This window comes from Peromyscus californicus, unplaced genomic scaffold, assembly GCF_007827085.1.
Source record: "Peromyscus californicus insignis strain IS unplaced genomic scaffold, ASM782708v3 Scaffold_16__1_contigs__length_79575227, whole genome shotgun sequence".
Classification (NCBI taxonomy): Eukaryota; Metazoa; Chordata; class Mammalia; order Rodentia; family Cricetidae; genus Peromyscus; species Peromyscus californicus.
Genome location: NW_026294458.1, coordinates 70,904,711 through 70,923,046, shown reverse-complemented (window position 1 = coordinate 70,923,046; position 18,336 = coordinate 70,904,711). Strand labels below are relative to the sequence as shown.

Sequence of the window (18,336 nt, the reverse complement as noted above, 5' to 3'; positions counted from 1 at the left end):
AGGGGAAGTGGACATGGTGCAGAGGGGTCGGCATGGCAACTGCTGGCGAGGGGAAGTGGAGAGGGTGCAGAGGGGTCGGCATGGCGACTGCTGGCGAGGGGAAGGGAGAGGAAAGGCTGTAGAAAACAAGGAACATGGATATTCCTGCAAGAAAGAGCTGTTGGAACCGTGCCCTCGAAGGAGGGGTGTCTCAGTTCACCCAAAGCCAAGGGCTGATGCTGGACATGTGTGCAGGGTCGTGAGTGACAGGCTCTGGAACCCACCCTAACGGGTTGGGAAAGTTTATCAGGCGATAGGGTGCGGCCCGGGGTTAGTGGAAGGAAGCTTGCCATGGTAACAGATGTGGAGGCAGTGAGGGAAGAAAACAGACCCGAGGTGGTCCAGGAAGTAGAGGAAGGATGGTTCCAAGGCGGAAGCGCATCCGTAGAGGAGCAGATGAAGGGCTGGGGATGATTCATGCCATGTGGACTAGAGCACTCAAGCATCAGCAGTTACCTGAAGAAATGTTTACGACATTTGCTGCCCTGTATGTGCTGTGTATTGGATTCCCTTTTTAGTAACTAAGAATTTCCGTTCCAGCTAGGTGCTGGCGGCACACACCTTTAATCCCAGCACTCAGGAGGCAGAGGCAGGCGGATCTCTGTAAATTTGTGGCCAGCCTGGGCTACAGAGTGAGTTCCAGGACAGCCAGAGCTACAAAGAGAAACCCTGTCTTGAAACCCTGCCCCTTCCCCCACCAAAAAAAGAATTTCAGTTTTCGTTGTATTGAGAGAAGTCGTGAGTCACTCCCACTGGGAATAATTACAGGACAAATGGCTGCTGGAAACTTAGAAAGCCATGGAGCTACTTACTGCCTTGAGAGAGGATGAAAAGGGGAGAGAGCTGGCCTCCTATTTCTAGCAAGTTAGTAATGATAATTATCAGCAGTGCCCCATAACTGGTAATTCAGTGTAGATGACGTCATCATTTTCTTATTTGCTGTGCCGTTTCCAGAGCGTGAAGATGATTTAAATGCCTAATTAGCATTTAGCTCCCACCTATCTGCCTGCTTGTTTTTCTCCTGAGATCTTGTTTATACCGGATTCCTCAGAGGCACACTCCCTTCCACGTTGGTACAGGAAGCTTGGAGGCGGTGCCTTTTATCCCATGTAAGGAAGGCCTCATATTTGTGTGCGGGTACAGGGTGCCCGGCATGTTTGATGCACTCTTCCAGGGTTAACACCATCACTTAGCACATCATGAAGTGTTTTATTAAGTAGATATGGGCATAGTAGCTCGAGGCATGGCTGTGTGGTAGAGGGCTTGCCTGCCATACGCAGGGCCCAGGGTTCTGATAGGAAGCCCAAGTAGACCTTTGCTCGCCTGCCCATTGTATATATGAGGAAATGGAGTCCTACATTAGTATAGTCTTTTACCTGGAATTAGCATTTTTATACTGAGATTACTAAAGGACAGTATACTGTATGTCCAGGAGGAGGTACTGAGAACCAAAGGGTGTGTGTGTGTGTGTGTGTGTGTGTGTGTGTGTGTGTGTGTGTGTTGCATGTAAGAGGGGAGGGGAACATAGGAGGAACAGTTCCATTTCAAAGGCCTCCACAAGTCAACACTCTTTTTTTCTCTACTGAACAGTGAATTCTCTTATGCTGTGTATACAGCTTTCTCTGGACAGGTATATTTGGACTAAGCTAGATCCATCAGGGAAATTAACCTGACCAAGAAAAACAGTTTCTAATTGCATTCTACTTCTAGCTACAAGTGGCCAATTGATTTTACTGGTCTCTGAATTGTCACAGGGCCCTTGCACTTTGTGGCTAATTAGCTTTTCAAAATTGGTTCTGCACCCGAGTGCAGGGAGCTGTTTCCTTGGATTCTTTGTAAGTCTTCTGGGCAAAGACCCAGAGCCTTGCTACAAGGCATCATCAGTCCATATTTTCTTCATGTTGGTGATTCTGGTTTTTAAGGGAGTAGAAACAGGCTTTGGTTTTGCCTCTTGCAATTTCAGTACAGGAACTCATTTACAGCTTAAGGGGCCCCAGACTGGCCCTTGCCTGGCCGCTTGCAGTATGCTCCGAGCTACAGGTGGATTCCTGTGCATCCAGTAGGGAAGCACAGGCACCCTTTTTGGAAAGTAGCCAGTGGAATGGATGCTAGCTGGTTGGGGGGATTTGTCTTGAGAGAATGAGATTTAAGGACACCCCTGTCCTTTGGCTGTTGCTTGGAACTGGAGATCTCTTCTGTGCAGCATTTCTACTAGGGACTGTGACTTGGAGCTGATTTGCAGAAGTCTCAGCCAGATCGTACGCTCTCCAGGGAGTTATTTTCATCTGGCTAGGGTCTTCCCACTTCCTTTGATCTCCTCTGCTACACTCTTCTTTTCTGGTGCTGGGGGATTCCGGGGCCTCACAAGGGCTAGGCAGCCCTCCATCACTGAGCCATGCCCCTAGATCTCCAGTTAATTTTTCATGCGTATGCATGTGGTATGCGTGTATGTGTGTAGACATGTTTTTGCATGTATGGATGCAAGTGTGAGTGGGTGCACGTATGTGGGTGTGTGTATGCCTTTGCGTGTGTGTGCATGTGTATGTGTGTGTATCAGACTGGAATTGCTAGTGATTGCGCCTCCCACTTGGCGTTGGTGGAGGTTCGTTGGTGTTCAAGGCTGATGCTCATACTTGCATGGCAGGCACTTCATTTCACCTCGGATCCATTTCCCCAGCCCTCCTCTGACTTTTGAAATTAAAATTTAGTATTTGGCTAAATAGGCTGGCAGAGAGCAGATGCTGAGGTGTTGAGTTAGGTGAGAAGGAACCTTGATGTTATATGAAGACTGCGTGGCCTCCGGGCATTCCTTCCTGGGGTCAGTCTTCTAGCTGCAGGGAAGAGTCTGGAGGTTGCTAGGTACTTCTCCATGTGGGGAGGATCAGGTTTCTCAGTTGTGAAATTGCCTAGAGACCGAGAAGGGCAGGAAGAGCCCTTCCAAAAGATGACCACAAGAAAGTTTTGTGTCACAGTGAGGGAAAGAGAGAAGAGTATTGCGCAATGTCTTTGGCTTTATTGACTCCATCATCCACAGTGCTAGGGCATGGGCTTCAGGGTATCTGGGACAGCCCAAGTATCTTGACTAAGTAGGGGTTGGAGCAGGGCAGCTGACATCTATTTCCCAACGGGTTAGGTCACATAGAGGGGAATGTGTACTACTGAGTCCAATTAACTATGTCTGGGATGAGGTGGTGTGTCTTGGGCAGATCCAAGGACACTCCCCAGCGATTACACTGAGCCATGTGCTCTGAAAGTCTGTGAGCTGAGCTGGGGCCTGTAGGCTTCCTACCTGGAGCAATCTCGTCTTTGCTCAATCTGGTGACTATCGCAGAGCTGAACACACACAACCTGGGCCGTTGCAAGTTTACAGCTTCAGTTGGCATGAGCAGATGTTCAGGTGTGACATAGAGGTGAGTGTCCATAGAGTCCTTCCTTACCTTAACACTTGGCTTAGGTGGAAGCAAGGAGGTCTGTAAAGGAGGGAATGGTTTATAGGCTTGTTGTAAACTGTAAAAGATGGGCATTGAGAGCTGGCTGGGACACCCTCTGTGTCCCATCGTCCTCTTTATAGCTTTTCTGATTCCTTCCACTGTTGGCTTTTAGCTATTTGCTGTACAAGTTAAAACAAACAGACCAGCAATCCCTTAGCTTTTTCCAGAGAAAACTGGAGATACATTAAACAAAGTGGGGAAGGATGGAGTTGAATGATGCAGGCAAAACTCTGGTCACAAGCTGCCCCACAGCTGAGCTACAGGGTTGCCCTGCTCCACAGTGGGAAAGGCTCTCAGCAGCATGAGTTCAAACCTCCCATCTGCTACTAACCAGAATTAGGACTTTCCGAGCCCTAGTGTTCCCAGCTGATAATGAAGGAAATGGTTCTGTAAGGTTCCTTCCTGTTCAAGGACTCTGGGAATTCTAAGATGTGTGGCATCATCTCTTCTTCTTTGGACTGAAGTCACAAAGTGGTTATAGCTAGTTCCTACATACATTTCTGTGGTAGTTTGAGTGAAATCTCCCCCGAAGTCTCAGACATTTGAATACTTTGTCCCCAGTTGGGGGTGTGGTCTTGTTGGAGGAGGTGTGTTACTGTGAGCTTTGAGTGTTCAAGACCATCTCAGGTTCATTCTCTTGGCTTCTTTCTTGTGGTTTAAGATGTGAACCCTCAGTGTCTGTCCCAGCGGCCATGTCTACTACTCGCTGCCGCCTTTCCTGAACTTGATGGAGTCTTATCTGTCTGGAACCATGGGTCCAAATAAACCCCTTCTTCTGTACATGGCCTTGGTTAAATATCACAGCAATAGAAAAAAAAGCAACAAATATACAGGCCCAGCCGTCTTCAGAGGACTTACAGACCCATGGAAATCAAATCAAAGAAATTCGCAGATTTCTTGTCCTCCACGGCTTTTGGTTATCTAAGATCGTCAGCTTTCCTTATTGTCTTAACATCCACAGGGACACATATGGTAAATGTCCCTGCCAGAGAGACATGTGGGTTGATAATGCTGCTTTTTGTTTGTGTAGTGGATCTTTTACTAACGGAATCTGGGTCCTTTATGACCGTCCATGGCTGTTATTAGGCAGAAGAACAGAAAACAAAGCAATAGGCCGGCAGGCCCAGGGTCTGTTGGTCTGCTTTCCACTGCCATAATGAAATGCCCCAGGCTGCTTAATTTGTAAAGAAAAGACATGGATTTAGCTTAGTCTGGGACGTCCAGGAACTTGGTTCCAGCACCCGCTGGCATTGTTGAGGTCTTTTTGGCACAGAGTATCACAGTGGGAGTCAATCTGAGAGGGAGCGATTGCACGGTGAGTAGAGATTGAGGGAGTGATTGCACGGTGAGTAGAGATTGACGGAGCGATTGTGTGGTGAGTAGAGATTGACGGAGCGATTGCACGGTGAGTAGAGATTGAGGGAGCGATTGCACGGTGAGTAGAGATTGAGGGAGCGATTGCGTGGTGAGTAGAGATTGAGGGAGCGGTTGCACGGTGAGTAGAGATTGAGGGAGCGATTGCACGGTGAGTAGAGATTGAGGGAGCGATTGCACGGTGAGTAGAGATTGAGGGAGCGATTGCACGGTGAGTAGAGATTGACGGAGCGATTGCACGGTGAGTAGAGATTGAGGGAGCGATTGCACAGTGAGTAGAGATTGACGGAGCGATTGCATGGTGAGTAGAGATTGAGGGAGCGATTGCGTGGTCGGATGGGGAGTCGTAGAGACTGAGGGGACCAGGACTTCTCTAGCAGTTCACTCTTGCAGGAGTCGATTCCGAAGACCAGCATTTTGATGATTCCCAAGGGTAAGACCTCCCCCCCCCCCCCCCCCATACACACAGTGACCTAAATACCTCCCATGAGGCCCCACTCCCTCTTTTCCCTCGATTTCTTTTTCAGTTTCCTTCCTGTGTGTGAATTCCAGCTCTTAAGGGTTCTTTCTCCCCCCAGCTCTGCTGTACTGGGGACCAAGCTTCCAACTCTCAGACCCTTGGAGAACCAACTGGAGCTAAACACAACACAGAGTGTGATCTGAGCTGCCTCTGTGATGGCCTTGTCTCCCACAAGTCCTTTCTCCTGCCAGGGATCCGAACTCCATCCGGAATGGAGCTGAAGCTTGGTAGCTACTCATCTATGGCTGCCGCCTCTGACCCGCCGCGCCCTCCCGCTCTTTCCTGCGCTTCGTATTGTTACTGTCCTACATTTTTTTCGTAACAGTGAACTGTGAACCACTGGCTCAGACTGACTGAGACAGAGGCATAGTACTTATTTGGGCCCGGTGTGGCACAGTCTTAGCTATGGTATGACTAAGTCCGCCCCATTGCCTCCCAGCACAGATGTAAGTTCAGAGTATTCGTTTTTGTGATGGTTCAGAGTACGCATTTAGTTTTGACACGTGTCGACCACCGTTAGTTATTAGTAAGACTGATGGTGCCCCGGGCTGGCCAAACTGCCAGTCTGTGCACGGCTTCGCCTTACCCCTGTGTCACACTCGGGTTCCTGTTGTCTTCCTCTGAGAAGAATCAGTCTCCGTTTCTCATCCTTCAAGCTCGCAGGTCCCATGCTGTTATCATTGTCTTCCCTCGATTACTACCATCCTCTAATTATTGTTTATGCAAATACCTGTAGTACTTCAGAGCAATTGAGAGTCTGACTTAAGAACCTACCTCAGTGACCCGGAAATAGTCTCCTGGGGTACAGGGTCAGCTCTGGAAATTTCAAACACTTTTCCACGGGGAATTGATTGATACCCCAGCGTCTTGGCAGTTGTCCGGCTCTGTCACTCAGCCCAGGGCGGTGAGTTGCCTGCTACTTCAGGCTCCTTCCATCCCGGCTTTGAAAGGGCAAAGTAATTGGAGAGGTGCATGGGAGCTGTGGGCCCCACAGGCCGATTTACCACAATGCAGAGGGAAAGGCTGTTTTCAGGAAGCCAGGCTGATTAGGGCATGAGGACTCTTGCCTGCTCTTGGGATATGGGGCCTTGCTGGGTGAGTGGGTGTGCTAGCAATCTATTTAGTTACCCCATTATAATATAGACCCCCAATCAGGCCCTTTATTTTTTTTTAAGTATCAGCTGTAAAGATCTAGTTATGCATTGTAACCCCAACCTCCAGAACAGCTAACTAATTGGTCTGCTGAATTTCTTGGAGTTCAAGGCCAGCTGAGGTGGCTGAGGGCTCTGAGCTCCCTCAGCATGGTCGTGGTAGAATCTCAATAGCTGGTTTGCCAATTAGCTAATTAAGTCAGATAAACGATAAGCTCTTTGAAGTGTTCCCTGTGCCTTTTATATTTCTTGAACACTCTGAATCATTAGGCTGCATTTGGGGTGGTGGAAGGTCTGTTTCGTCGAGCCGCCCTGCAGTGCGCTGGCGTGAGGAGGGATCGGTCCAGCAACAGAGGAGCCCGGTGGGCCTTTTTCTGCTGCAGAGCCCCAGGCTGGACCAAGTGCTCCCAAGTTCCTTCCACGCGTGATGCATGTCTGCTTCTCTCTCCCTTTCTCTTCCTAAGGATGTTAACACGGGCGAAGGCAGCGAGTTTGCGGACAGTGGGATCGAAGGGGCCACCACCGACACGGACCTCCTGTCCAGGCGATCTAATGCCACCAACTCCAGCTACTCACCCCCCACCGGCCGAGCCTTTGTGGGCAGCGACAGCGGCAGCAGTTCGACTGGGGATGCTGCGCGCCAGGGGGTGTACGAGAACTTCAGGCGGGAACTGGAGATGAGCACCACCAACAGTGAGAGCCTGGAGGAGGCCGGCTCTGCTCACAGCGACGAACAGAGCAGCGGCACCCTCAGCTCCCCGGGCCAGTCGGACATCCTGTTGACGGCCGCGCAGGGCACCGTGCGCAAGGCTGGTGCGCTGGCCGTCAAGAACTTCCTGGTACACAAGAAGAATAAGAAGGTGGAGTCTGCGACCCGGAGGAAGTGGAAGCATTACTGGGTGTCCCTGAAAGGTAAGGGAGGCCGGCCCAGCTGCATGCATTCCACAGGTACTCACAGTTATGAAATATTTCGTAATTGTATATCTAGAACATAGTCTACTGTAGTAGAAACACATTAGATGTACTTTAAAAAACTTACATCCTGGGATGAGAATGGTGAAGACAAGGGCCATCACAGAAGACCTGGTTTGGGATTTAATTTTCTTTTTCTGTCTCTTGTTTTCAATACTAGGGATTAGAACCAGGGACTCTCACATAGTGTGTGTTGCTTAAGCACCCTAGCTCTGTGTTACACCCCCATAGCTCTTTGTGTTTTCATATTTGTTGTGAGGTACCAGGGTGCCCAGGCTGGACTTGACCTGGTAATCATCCTGCCTCAGCCTCAGGGGTAGCTGGGATTGCAGGTACCTGCCAGCCTCAGGGGTAGCTGGCCACCACACCTGGCTTCTTACCACTTTTTAAATATATGATATGGTATTGTGGACTCTATGTGCACCATTGTGGGCTGGCCTCTAGAAATTATTCTTCTGACAAACGGAAGCTTCGTGTCTCATATTCAGGAACCCTGCACGTGCCGTTCCATTGTTTCCTGAGCTTCGCGGTTGTCTTGGTTTCATGTCTGTTGCTGCGATAAAATAGCCCAACCAAAATAACCACAGTGGAGGGGAGAGTTTATTTGGCCTACAATTTCAAGTTACAGTCTGTCATTTAGGGAAAGGCAAGGCAAGAACCCGTGTAGCTGGGCACATCACATCGCATCCACTGTGGTGATATACTGTGTACCCCAAAGTTTACCTGAGGATCAGAGGACAGAGCCAGTCACTAGATTAGACGTAGAGGTCAGGCAGTGGTGGCACACACCTTTAATCCTATCACTCGGGAGACAGAAATCTCTGTGAGTTCAAGGCCACACTGGGCTACATGAATTCGATCCAGTATAGGAGAGAAAGAGAGCCAGGCATTCGTGATACATGCCTTTCATCCCAGGAAGTAATATGGCAGGGCAGAGAAAGGTATATAAGGCGTGAGGAAACCGGAATTCACTCTCTTTAGGCTGAGGGTTTCGTAGAGTTAAGAACTAGATCCTCAGGCAGGTTTATTAGGGTACACAATATATCACCACAATCCACAGTCAAAAACAGAGAGAAATGAATGCACCCATTCTGCCTTCTTTTGCTTGTTCTCAGCTAGTTTTCCCCATCCTGTACAGCTCATTGCCCTCTGCCTAGGGAATAGTGCTGCCCACAGTGGGCTGGGTCTTTCTTCATCAGTTAGCAATCAAGACAATCTCCCCTAGACGTGCTCGTAAACCAACCTGATAAAGATTATGGCTCAGTTGAGACTCTCTTCCCAGGTGATTCTGGGAAGAGTTATGGCAAATTGACATTTAAAAGCCACACCACAAGTGAGGAGAACATGTCAGGTCCAATGTTCCCACAGACTACTGGTTCCGATGGCCAATTTTGAAATGAGTTCCCCTCCAAAATTTTGTTTTGGGTTGTTCAGGTTTATATTTTACACAGTGATTGTCATAGGGAGAAGAATCCTTAACTTTAATCCAGTGAAATGGCTGATGGTTTAAGTGGTAGAATATCACTAATTTTACAGGCCTCAGCCTGATGCAAATGGGATGTCTAAAGCATCATTTGTTTCTGAATAAGTCACTGTTTTAGAGTTTAGCTGTATATATTGGTGTACCCTTGGCTGTGAACACAGCAGACATGTAGGTACCACTCTACTTGCCTCTCAAAGAAGCTTAGTGCTTACATGTGGCTATTTGTTGGCATTTGGCTTCCTTTCCTTTCCTCCGGGTGCGTGAGCGGTGGGCACCCGGCCACCACCCAGCCCTGCATGGGTCTCTGTCCTGCAGACCTTGTAATTCTTTTGTGAGAACCATGTTATAGAAAGAAAAACATTACTCAAGTACATTTAGAGTTTTTGTTACAAAGCTAGTTTTGAGATGGCGGGGGGGGGGGGGGGGGGTGTGAGTGGGTCAGACAGGAAACACACAGGAGAAAGAAGCCAGAGCCGAACAGCTAATGGTGCAGATCCCAGATCATTTGACATTGGTTCTCACCAGCTGAGGCCGGTGCGGAGACATCCTACAGTAGAGGCCTGGATCTGCCCAGAGCTCTACTCAGTGAGACTAGTGTATGCCTGAGCAGTGAGTGTGTGCAGATTGCCCCTGTAGACATTCAGCAGATGTGTGGCCCCCGTTACTGGTGGGCTAGCTGGCTTTTTTGCTTGTTTCGTTTTGTTTTGATGGCTGTGGAAATAGGAACCTATGTGCCTGGTTCGGCTGTAGATTCTGCTGTGTGTCACAGACACCCCTAATGAGAAGGATAACAAGAGAGCTGGACAGGACTACCCCTAAAGCTTGGGTGGTAACTCTTTCTGTAAGGTCACCGGAGGCCCAGGCCATCTGTTTTGTTGCTCAGTTACTCTAGAACATCATTGTTCATGTGGTGTGCGGTCATGCTTATACAGCAAGGTGTTTAGCCCGTGGGGATGCTTTGGGAAGCTGTACTGACCTGTCTTCACCCACCGCCTCCTTGGCTTTGTTTGGAGAAGTGCCATGGGGTTGCATGTAGAGGCCCTGTCATGCCCTCGGTTCTGCTATGATGGGATGAGTTGGAGAAGAAAGAAATCCTCTCCTCCCACCTCCCACCGCCCCCCCGCACTGAGGTACACATCTCTTGTTCCTTTAGTTGGGGGACTTCCTGGGGAGACATTAACCAACATCTACTTGACCCTGGTAGCGAATTGACAACAAACTAAAGTAAGGATATCACCAAAGCTGAGCTTGAACTAATGAGTTTGTTGGGGTTCTTTACCAGACTCTGGGGGAGGGGGTCACCAAAAGCCCACCCTAGTGTGGGTGTCAGCTCCTGAGGGCCAGAGTTCTGCTGCTTCCTGCACAGCTTGTAGGGAGCTGAACAGGCAGGAGAGGTTCTCTTCCCAGGTAGCTCAGTTGCCCTGGGCTCCTTCAGGTAGCACAGCCAGTTCTGCTTCTTTAGACAACTCAACCTCTTCCACGGGACCCTGCTTGTCTGAGAGTCTCAGTGGTGTTTGCTATTTATGTACGTTTCGGGAGGAAAGGGCCTAGTGCATCTGGTCAGTTTCAGGGACTTCTGTGAGGTTTGAATTGTTTACTTGCTGAGTTTCCAGAAGCTTCCTTGAAGGATGGGAGTTTCCATCTCCCCTCAAGAACACACTGAATCTTAACCAGCTTCCCAGCAAGATATAGTATTTTCCCCCTTGGAGGAAAGTGCTCCCCAGCATACGCCTTCATTCATGTTATTAATTGCTGCTGAGTACTTAAAAGCCTGATATGAAGACCACCTGCATCCCAGTTGCTATGATGCTTTGTCTTGTGCTTCCTGCTTATTGAACCATAAAGGTCCTTTTTCAGCAGGCTTAGACTGCCATGACACCACACACCAGAGGTCTCAACAACAGAACTTTCACGTCTCACAGCTGGCAGCCTGAGGTAGAAGTGTTGACTGGGTTGGCTTCCTTTGAGGCCTTACGCCTTGATGTGGCTGTTTTCTCTGGGTCTCAGCACGTGTTCTTCCTTCAGTCATGGCTGTGTCCAATGTCCATTTGATAGGACACAAGTCGTTAGATTAAGGGACACTCGTATGACCACCCTTTACCCTTAACTGCCCCTTTAAAAACCATATTTCCAAATACGGCCCCATCTGAAGAATGGGGGTTAGGACGTAGTGTGGAGATGTAGGGGGAATGATTTTACTCATGAGAAGGCCCTGGATTTGTGACTTAACCAAGCATCCTAGTGTACCTAGAGTTTTCCTGCCTGGCCCACGGTCAAGACAAATCTCTATCACCTGCCAGTTCCACAGCCACTCAGACCCGACCAAGTAAACACAGAGACTTATATTACTTACAAACTGTATGGCCATGGCAGGCTTCTTGCTAACTGTTCTTACAGCTTAAAGTAATCCATTTCCATTAATCTATACCTTGCCACATGGCTCGTGGCTTACCGGCATCTTCACATGCTGTTTCTCATTGTGGGGGCAGGCAGTGTCTCTCTGACTCAGCCTTCCACTTCCCAGCTTTATTCTCCTCCTTGTCCCATCTACACTTCCTGCCTAGCCAATGGCCAATCAGTGTTTTATTTATTGACTAATTAGCAACACATTTGCCATACAGAACATCCCACAGCACTTCCCCCCACCTTTTTTTTTCCAAAAAGGAAGGTTTTAACCTTAACAAAGTAAAATTACATATAATTTGGGAATTTGGGCGTAGCTTCTCTTACTACTTCCTGCTGGAGGGGGGCACTGTATCTTATGGGGACACAAAGAAAATTTTAGGATCATGGAGTAGTCCATGAGGCTGTATCGTCTGAGCCAGTTGCCTTGAAACCATTCTGGATGTTGGATCATCTGGGCCATGGTGTCATCGGAGACCTTTCAGGGGGTCTTGGCTGGTCAAACCTGATGTATCTTAATCTGGAACAAATCCATAGCCTCTGGCTTTCTGTGGGAACAAAAGCAGAGATTCCTTTCCAAGGCAACACATCCTTAGATCCAAATTTTGAAGTCAAGGTATCTTTAAAATATACATTTTGGTATAACTCAACAGCTTTTACAATCAAATGTTTTTCTGCAGTTAAAAATCCCAAAGACAACACAATCCAGATTCTCTGTGTAATATTCATCTTTATGTGGCTTATTTTTTATATTAATTTTACTGTCTCTTTAAAGACTTTATTTTTTAAAACTATGTATTTGTTTATATAACTGTATATATCACCTTTTTTGTCTCTTTCAAGCCTACGTACATTTTACACACATTTAAGCTATTACATCTGAATCTGTCTTATTGTGAATCTGTTGCTTTAAACTGCAGCAGCTGTGGCTGCTGGCTCCTCCCACCTCAGCTTCCCAACATGGCCATGGTTTACCGCCAGCTCTGGGAGCTATCATGGGTCTATGCTTTTAGCCAAGCAGCGTGTAGCCCAGAAACCTCCCCTTTTGCTCTGCACCAGCAAAGGCTAAATCCACCATGCAGCTCAAAGTGCCACTTGCAAAGGCCTCATTCCCGCCATAGGCAGGTCGAGCACGCACGCTAGGAACCCACAAGTAGCTCAAACCGGCAGCTGCCGCTCATTTGAGAGAAACAATTAGGAAGCTGTTTTTAGCTCCGTTTTAGAAACTTTTTTCTCAGTTTTTAGGTGGAAACTCTTGCCACCATGTTGGACGCCATTGGTAGCTAGAGTTTTCCTGCTTGGCCCACGGTCAAGACAAATCTCTCTCACCTGCCAGTCCCACAGCCACTCAGACCCGACCAAGTAAACACAGAGACTTATATTGGTTACAAACTGTATGGCCGTGGCAGGCTTCTTGCTAACTGTTTTTACAGCTTAAATTAATCCATTTCCATTAATCTATACCTTGCCACGTGGCTCGTGGTTTACCGGCATCTTCACATGCTGTTTGTCATCATGGCGGCTGGCAGTGTCTCTCTGACTCAGCCTTCCACTTCCCAGCTTTATTCTCTTCCTTGTCCCGCCTATACTTCCTGCCTAGCCAATGGCCAATCAGTGTTTTATTTATTGACCAATCAGCAACACATTTGCCGTACAGACCATCCCACAGCATCCTAGACTCCTCTTACCTCATGTTGAGAATAGCACTTCTTGGTATAGAATAAAAATAATGGCCGGGCGGTGGTGGTGGTGGCGCACGCCTTTAATCCCAGCACTTGGGAGGCAGAGCCAGGCGGATCTCTGTGAGTTCGAGGCCAGCCTGGACTACCAAGTGAGTTCCAGGAAAGGCGCAAAGCTACACAGAGAAACCCTGTCTCGAAAAACAAAAAAAAAAACAAAAAACCAAACAAACAAAAAATAATGAGGTGACTCTTTTTACTTGGGCCATAGCAGAGGTGGTCATTTTGTTTGTGTCTTTTCCTTAAAGAATAAGTGAGACAGGAAGCCATAGCATGGGCATCGAGGAGCCCACGACAGGAGGGAGCCATCAGATTGTCCCAGTGACCCAGATCTGGGTGACACAGCTTGGCAGGAGCCACGAAGCCCTTCACATCTGAATCCTGACAGGTTCCTGTCTTCTGTTGACATACTCAGAGCTTGGCTCTTTCCACTCAGAAGCTGCTGACGTTTTCTTAGCAGCCCTTGGCTGTTGGTTTGGTTAGGAGAAAACCACACCCAGGAACTCTGGGGTAGAAGAAAAGATCTCTTTTCAAAGACTTCTAGAATTCGTCTCTGGAGTGATGCCGTCCACAGCCTACTAACCTAAAGGTCAAGTTCAAGTGACGATCAGGACAGGCAGACTGTTATCAGAGTGTGCGGTTCTTACATTTGTTTCTTCATGTTAGTCTTACAAATGGAATGAGTTGGAAATGAATAAAGTCCAATTTCAGCTACCTTCATTTTATTCTAAAGTGTGAGCCACTTTAGTCCACGGAAATGAGAGATGACCAGTGATCTCCCTTTTTGGATTTTCCTCAGAAACCTTGAAGTCTTCAGAATCTTAGGGATTATGAAAAGAACAGAATTGAGACAGGAGAGTTGGTAGCATATATTTCAATTTATATATGTAGATTTTGGATAATATGTGCATGGTTTAACTATAGCTAATGACAGGCTCCTATCAAAATTGGCATTTTCAAGTAATATTTAATGATATAGCAAATGCTTAAGGAATTAAGTATAAGGAAGACTTCGTAATTATATACGGTATTGTTTTTTTTTTAACTGTTAAGTATATATTTGGGCACAGTGCTAGTGGCAATCAGAGAAGAACTTTGTGGAGTTGTTTCTCTCCTTTTATCTTATGTGTGTTCCGGGGATTGAACCTAGTTCACTGTGGTTGTGTATTTAAAGATGTAACCCTCTGAGCCACCTCACTGGCCTCTAAAAAAACTCTGTGTGTGTGTGTGTGTGTGTGTGTGTGTGTGTGTGTGTGTGTGTGTGTGTATATGTGCGTGTGCACGCGCAGTGTGTGAATTATCCAGATTGCCTTTCTTGAGATGGTGCTGTCAGCAGCTGTTACATGGTGCTGTGAAATGGCACAGGGAGGGGAGTTGCCTTTTAACCAGTGTGCCTTTTCCAGTGGTGTGCCTGTGGAAATGTCTTTTCTTCTTTCTCCATCACATGTGGCCAGTTTTCCTGTATAAATTCCTGTTGTAACCAAGTGCGTTGTGCTTTCAAGGGTATTGTAATTCCTATAAGGTTTGGTTTTGGCTTGGAATAAGGAGATGGCTGAAATGGACCAAATAGCTTGTATTGAAGTTGGGGATGAGTGCTGTAGTTGTCCAGCCCAGAGCTGTGGACCAGTTGAGGATTTAATATGTGTTAAGTTCTGTAGTTGTCCAGCCCAGAGCTGTGGACCAGTTGAGGATTTAATATGTGTTAAGTTCTGTAGTTGTCCAGCCCAGAGCTGTGGACCAGTTGAGAATATGTGTTTAGTTAGGACTTGCTATTTTAGTGAGCTTCGAGTTCTGGCAGTGAAGGAGCTGCTTTATAAACTTACAAAGTGTTTCTATTGCTACTGTCTCACTGTTTCATGGTCCAGTTAAGAGATGGGCCAAGGTCCTGGCTTCCCTAAGACCTTCCTGTGAGCTCCATACACTTCTTGTTTCAGAAAGCACAAGGCCATAGTTTTATTCTAGGAAAAAAAAAATAAAGATTGTATCTGAGGTCAGAAATACATCTTTTCTATAAACTAATACTACTGTTTTCCCCAAGGGCCAGATCTAAAATAAAATAGATATGCTTTAGATTTCCTGGCTGCATATCACAGGAGGCTGCTGAGGAGTAAGCTCCAAGGGAAGTGTCTGTCTTCACATCCTGATAGTGCTACCCTGGGGGAGGCTATGGAGCTGTATTTATAGTCACCACTGGGCTTGGGTGACCCCGAAGTCTGTATTGTTTGAGGGCAAAGACAGGATCCCTAGCTGGCTTGGAACTCTCTATGTAAACTAGGCTAGCCTGAAACTGACAGAGATCCCCCTGCCTCTGCCTCCCGAGTGCTGAGATTATAGGTGTATTGTAGCAGGCTTTCTCATACCACCAGCTCATGACCTGGAGACTTCTTAATTATGAATGTTCAGCCTTAGCTTGTGCTCATTTCTAGCTAGCTCTTATAACTTAATTTAACCTGTTTCTCTTCAACTACATTTTGCCTTGGAGTTTTTTGATGTTCTTTCCTTCTGTATGTTCTACTTTCCTGCTTTCTCCTCTCTCTCTCTCTCTCTCTCTCTCTCTCTCTCTCTCTCTCTCTCTCTCTCTCTCTCCCTTGTTCTCTCTAGATTCCCCCTCTTCTTACTCTCTCTGTCCATCAACCCCATCTATCCCTCTTTTGCTTTGCTATTGGCCATTCAGCTTTTTACTGGACTGACCAGGTACCTTAGGCAGGCAAGGTGAAACAGCAACACATCTTTACATAGTCAAACAGATATTCTATTTCATAACAGTGTATGCCAGCACACCCGCCTACAAGGATGCTTACAAGTAAACATTCTGACATAGAGAGTAGGACTCTAAGACCTTGAAGAATCTCTTTGCTAGTTGGGATGCTATAACTCAAGACCTTTATTTTTCCATATGCCCATCAAAGACCTGATTGCAAGCAGCACCCTATTTTCTTTACCCTGTGGGCTCCCGCACACTTTAATGTCCAGCCCTGTCCTGATGACTTGTGTCAGTTTCCCTTAGATGTCTGTCATTGGCCAAGCACTAAATACTCACACAGACCCTGTTCTGTCTGTCTCCTCAGGTTGCACGCTCTTTTTCTACGAGAGTGACGGCAGGTCTGGGATAGACCACAACAGTGTCCCCAAGCACGCTGTCTGGGTGGAGAACAGCATTGTGCAGGCTGTGCCTGAGCACCCCAAGAAGGACTTCGTCTTCTGCCTCAGCAACTCCCTGGGCGACGCCTTCCTCTTCCAGGTTTGTGGGTGCTTTCATGGCACAGGGAGCCTTCCTGTCTCACCCAGGTACCCTGCCCTCCCCTTTAAAATGATGGTGAGATTTTTCACGCTAGAGACAAAAGTGATAAATGACAAGATAAATACCTGCAATGAACTGCAGAAATGAGAGACCTCACGCAGAGTTTGAATGTGAGGACCAAGGGAAACTGTGCTTTGGGTTTGAGAAACTTGTTGTGTTTGATGTGAACTGATGGGTTTCTTGGTGTGGCTTCAGTAGCATCATATGGCACTCAGAATAGGATCATGAATTCCTTAATTTAGGTGTGATTTGAGCTGTCAAAATTTTTATCATAATATGTTCTCTGCTAATATTAATCATAAGGTAAAATAATTACAGCCCAGAAAGGACTGGTTGTCCCTAAATCGTTTCTGTTTCTCCGCTTACCAGAACTTTCTATCAAGCATTCTTGAAGTCTGACTATTAACTGTTCTACAAAAATACTTCTCGGCTTCAAGGTTAGCATTTCCTTTTATAGTGAATCCTTTCAGTTTGCAAGAACTTTCGGTGCTTTTAATGAGGAAGGTTCCCCTCATTTATTCCATTAATGTGATGAAGGCCACAGAGAAAGCTGAATGCACAAAATGGAAATGAAACATTCAGTGAGCTGTCACGAAATAAATAAGCAGTCACCACTCAGGGCAAGATATGGGAGTTTGAGGCACGCCTTAGCTACCTGACACCCTCGTGTACACATCAGCCTGCTTATCAAACAGAATGAATATGCCTTTTATCATCCAAGCCAACACACTTGTTTATCTGAGAGTCACTGGATTTATCATTGATTGATTGGTTGATTGACTGACTGATTGATTGATTGAGAAAGGTTTGCAGGTTGCTGAAGGGGAATCGTGGGCATGAGCAGTGGCAACTCAGTTTTGCGTTTACTTCTTTGTGTGTGGGATTGGGAGAATGGTGTGGAGGTCAGAGGACAGCTTGCCGAAGTCAGTTCTCTCTTCCCACCATGTGGGTTCTGGGGATCAAACTCAGGTTATCAGACTTTGTGTCAAGTGCCTTTACTTCCAAAGCTATCCTGCCAGTCCTTCATTGGTGAGGGATAGTTCTTCTGGGTATAGTATTCTTGATTGACAGCCTTATGCCCTGTATTGAAAAATGTTATCCCACTGCCTCCACAGCTTCAAAGAGAAGCCCACTGTCATTCTTATAACTGTGATGAATTATTTGCTTTTTGTTTTTGTGTAGCTTATAATGTGATTTAGTGTCAGTGACTGAACTTATTCTGCCTGAAATTCGGTGTGTTTCTTGTGTGTATAGATTCGTGTGCAGCGGCAAGCACTCTTAACCTCTGAACCATCTGTCAGCCCCTTATAGGAGATTCTTTAAAAAAAGAAAACTGATTTCTCGATTAGTGCTCCCTGTTTATATTACAGCTGAGCAAATTCAAAGGATTCACTCTAAAAAGCGATGCTAACTTGGAAGCGAGGAAGTATTTTCTAACTCGGTAGTCAAGGGTCTGGAGATGAGTCTCGGTTGGTAGACTGTTTGCAGAGTGTGCAAGAGGTCCAAGTTCAGTCTCCAGCACTGCCACCCACACTTTAAAAAAAAAAAGTACAATGATACAATAGTCAGACTTTAATGTTACTATCATGCTTGCTTCTTTATAAATGGTGTCCTTTATTTAATATATGTCCAGTATACTGATTTAAAGTCTGTTGTTGTTGTGAGAGTGCTTCACAGTATGGGTCACTCAGTAGATGATGTTTGGATTTGTTGATTGGAGTGTTCACCGCACTTGGGAAGCTGGAGCTTAGACAGGCAGGAGCAGCTGCCAGGTTCACAGTCAGTGAGAAGCAGGGCTGAGCTAGCCCATGCTCCTCTTTGCCCACACCCTTTGTGTGGGATGTACGCCATTTGTTCCACCGG

At 46.9% G+C, this 18,336-nt stretch overlaps 1 protein-coding gene across 7 annotated transcripts in view; it reads left to right on the top strand.

Moving 5' to 3' along the window:
* The window catches only part of Tiam1 (TIAM Rac1 associated GEF 1), a 385,599-nt gene that overhangs the window by 265,213 nt on the left and 102,050 nt on the right, over positions 1-18,336 (top strand). For all 7 annotated transcript variants that reach the window (XM_052741102.1, XM_052741097.1, XM_052741100.1 and 4 more), the window contains 2 exons: positions 7,040-7,487; positions 16,241-16,413. In XM_052741102.1, coding sequence (XP_052597062.1) covers positions 7,040-7,487; positions 16,241-16,413 — 621 coding nt within the window. The remainder of the gene's footprint in view (positions 1-7,039; positions 7,488-16,240; positions 16,414-18,336) is intronic.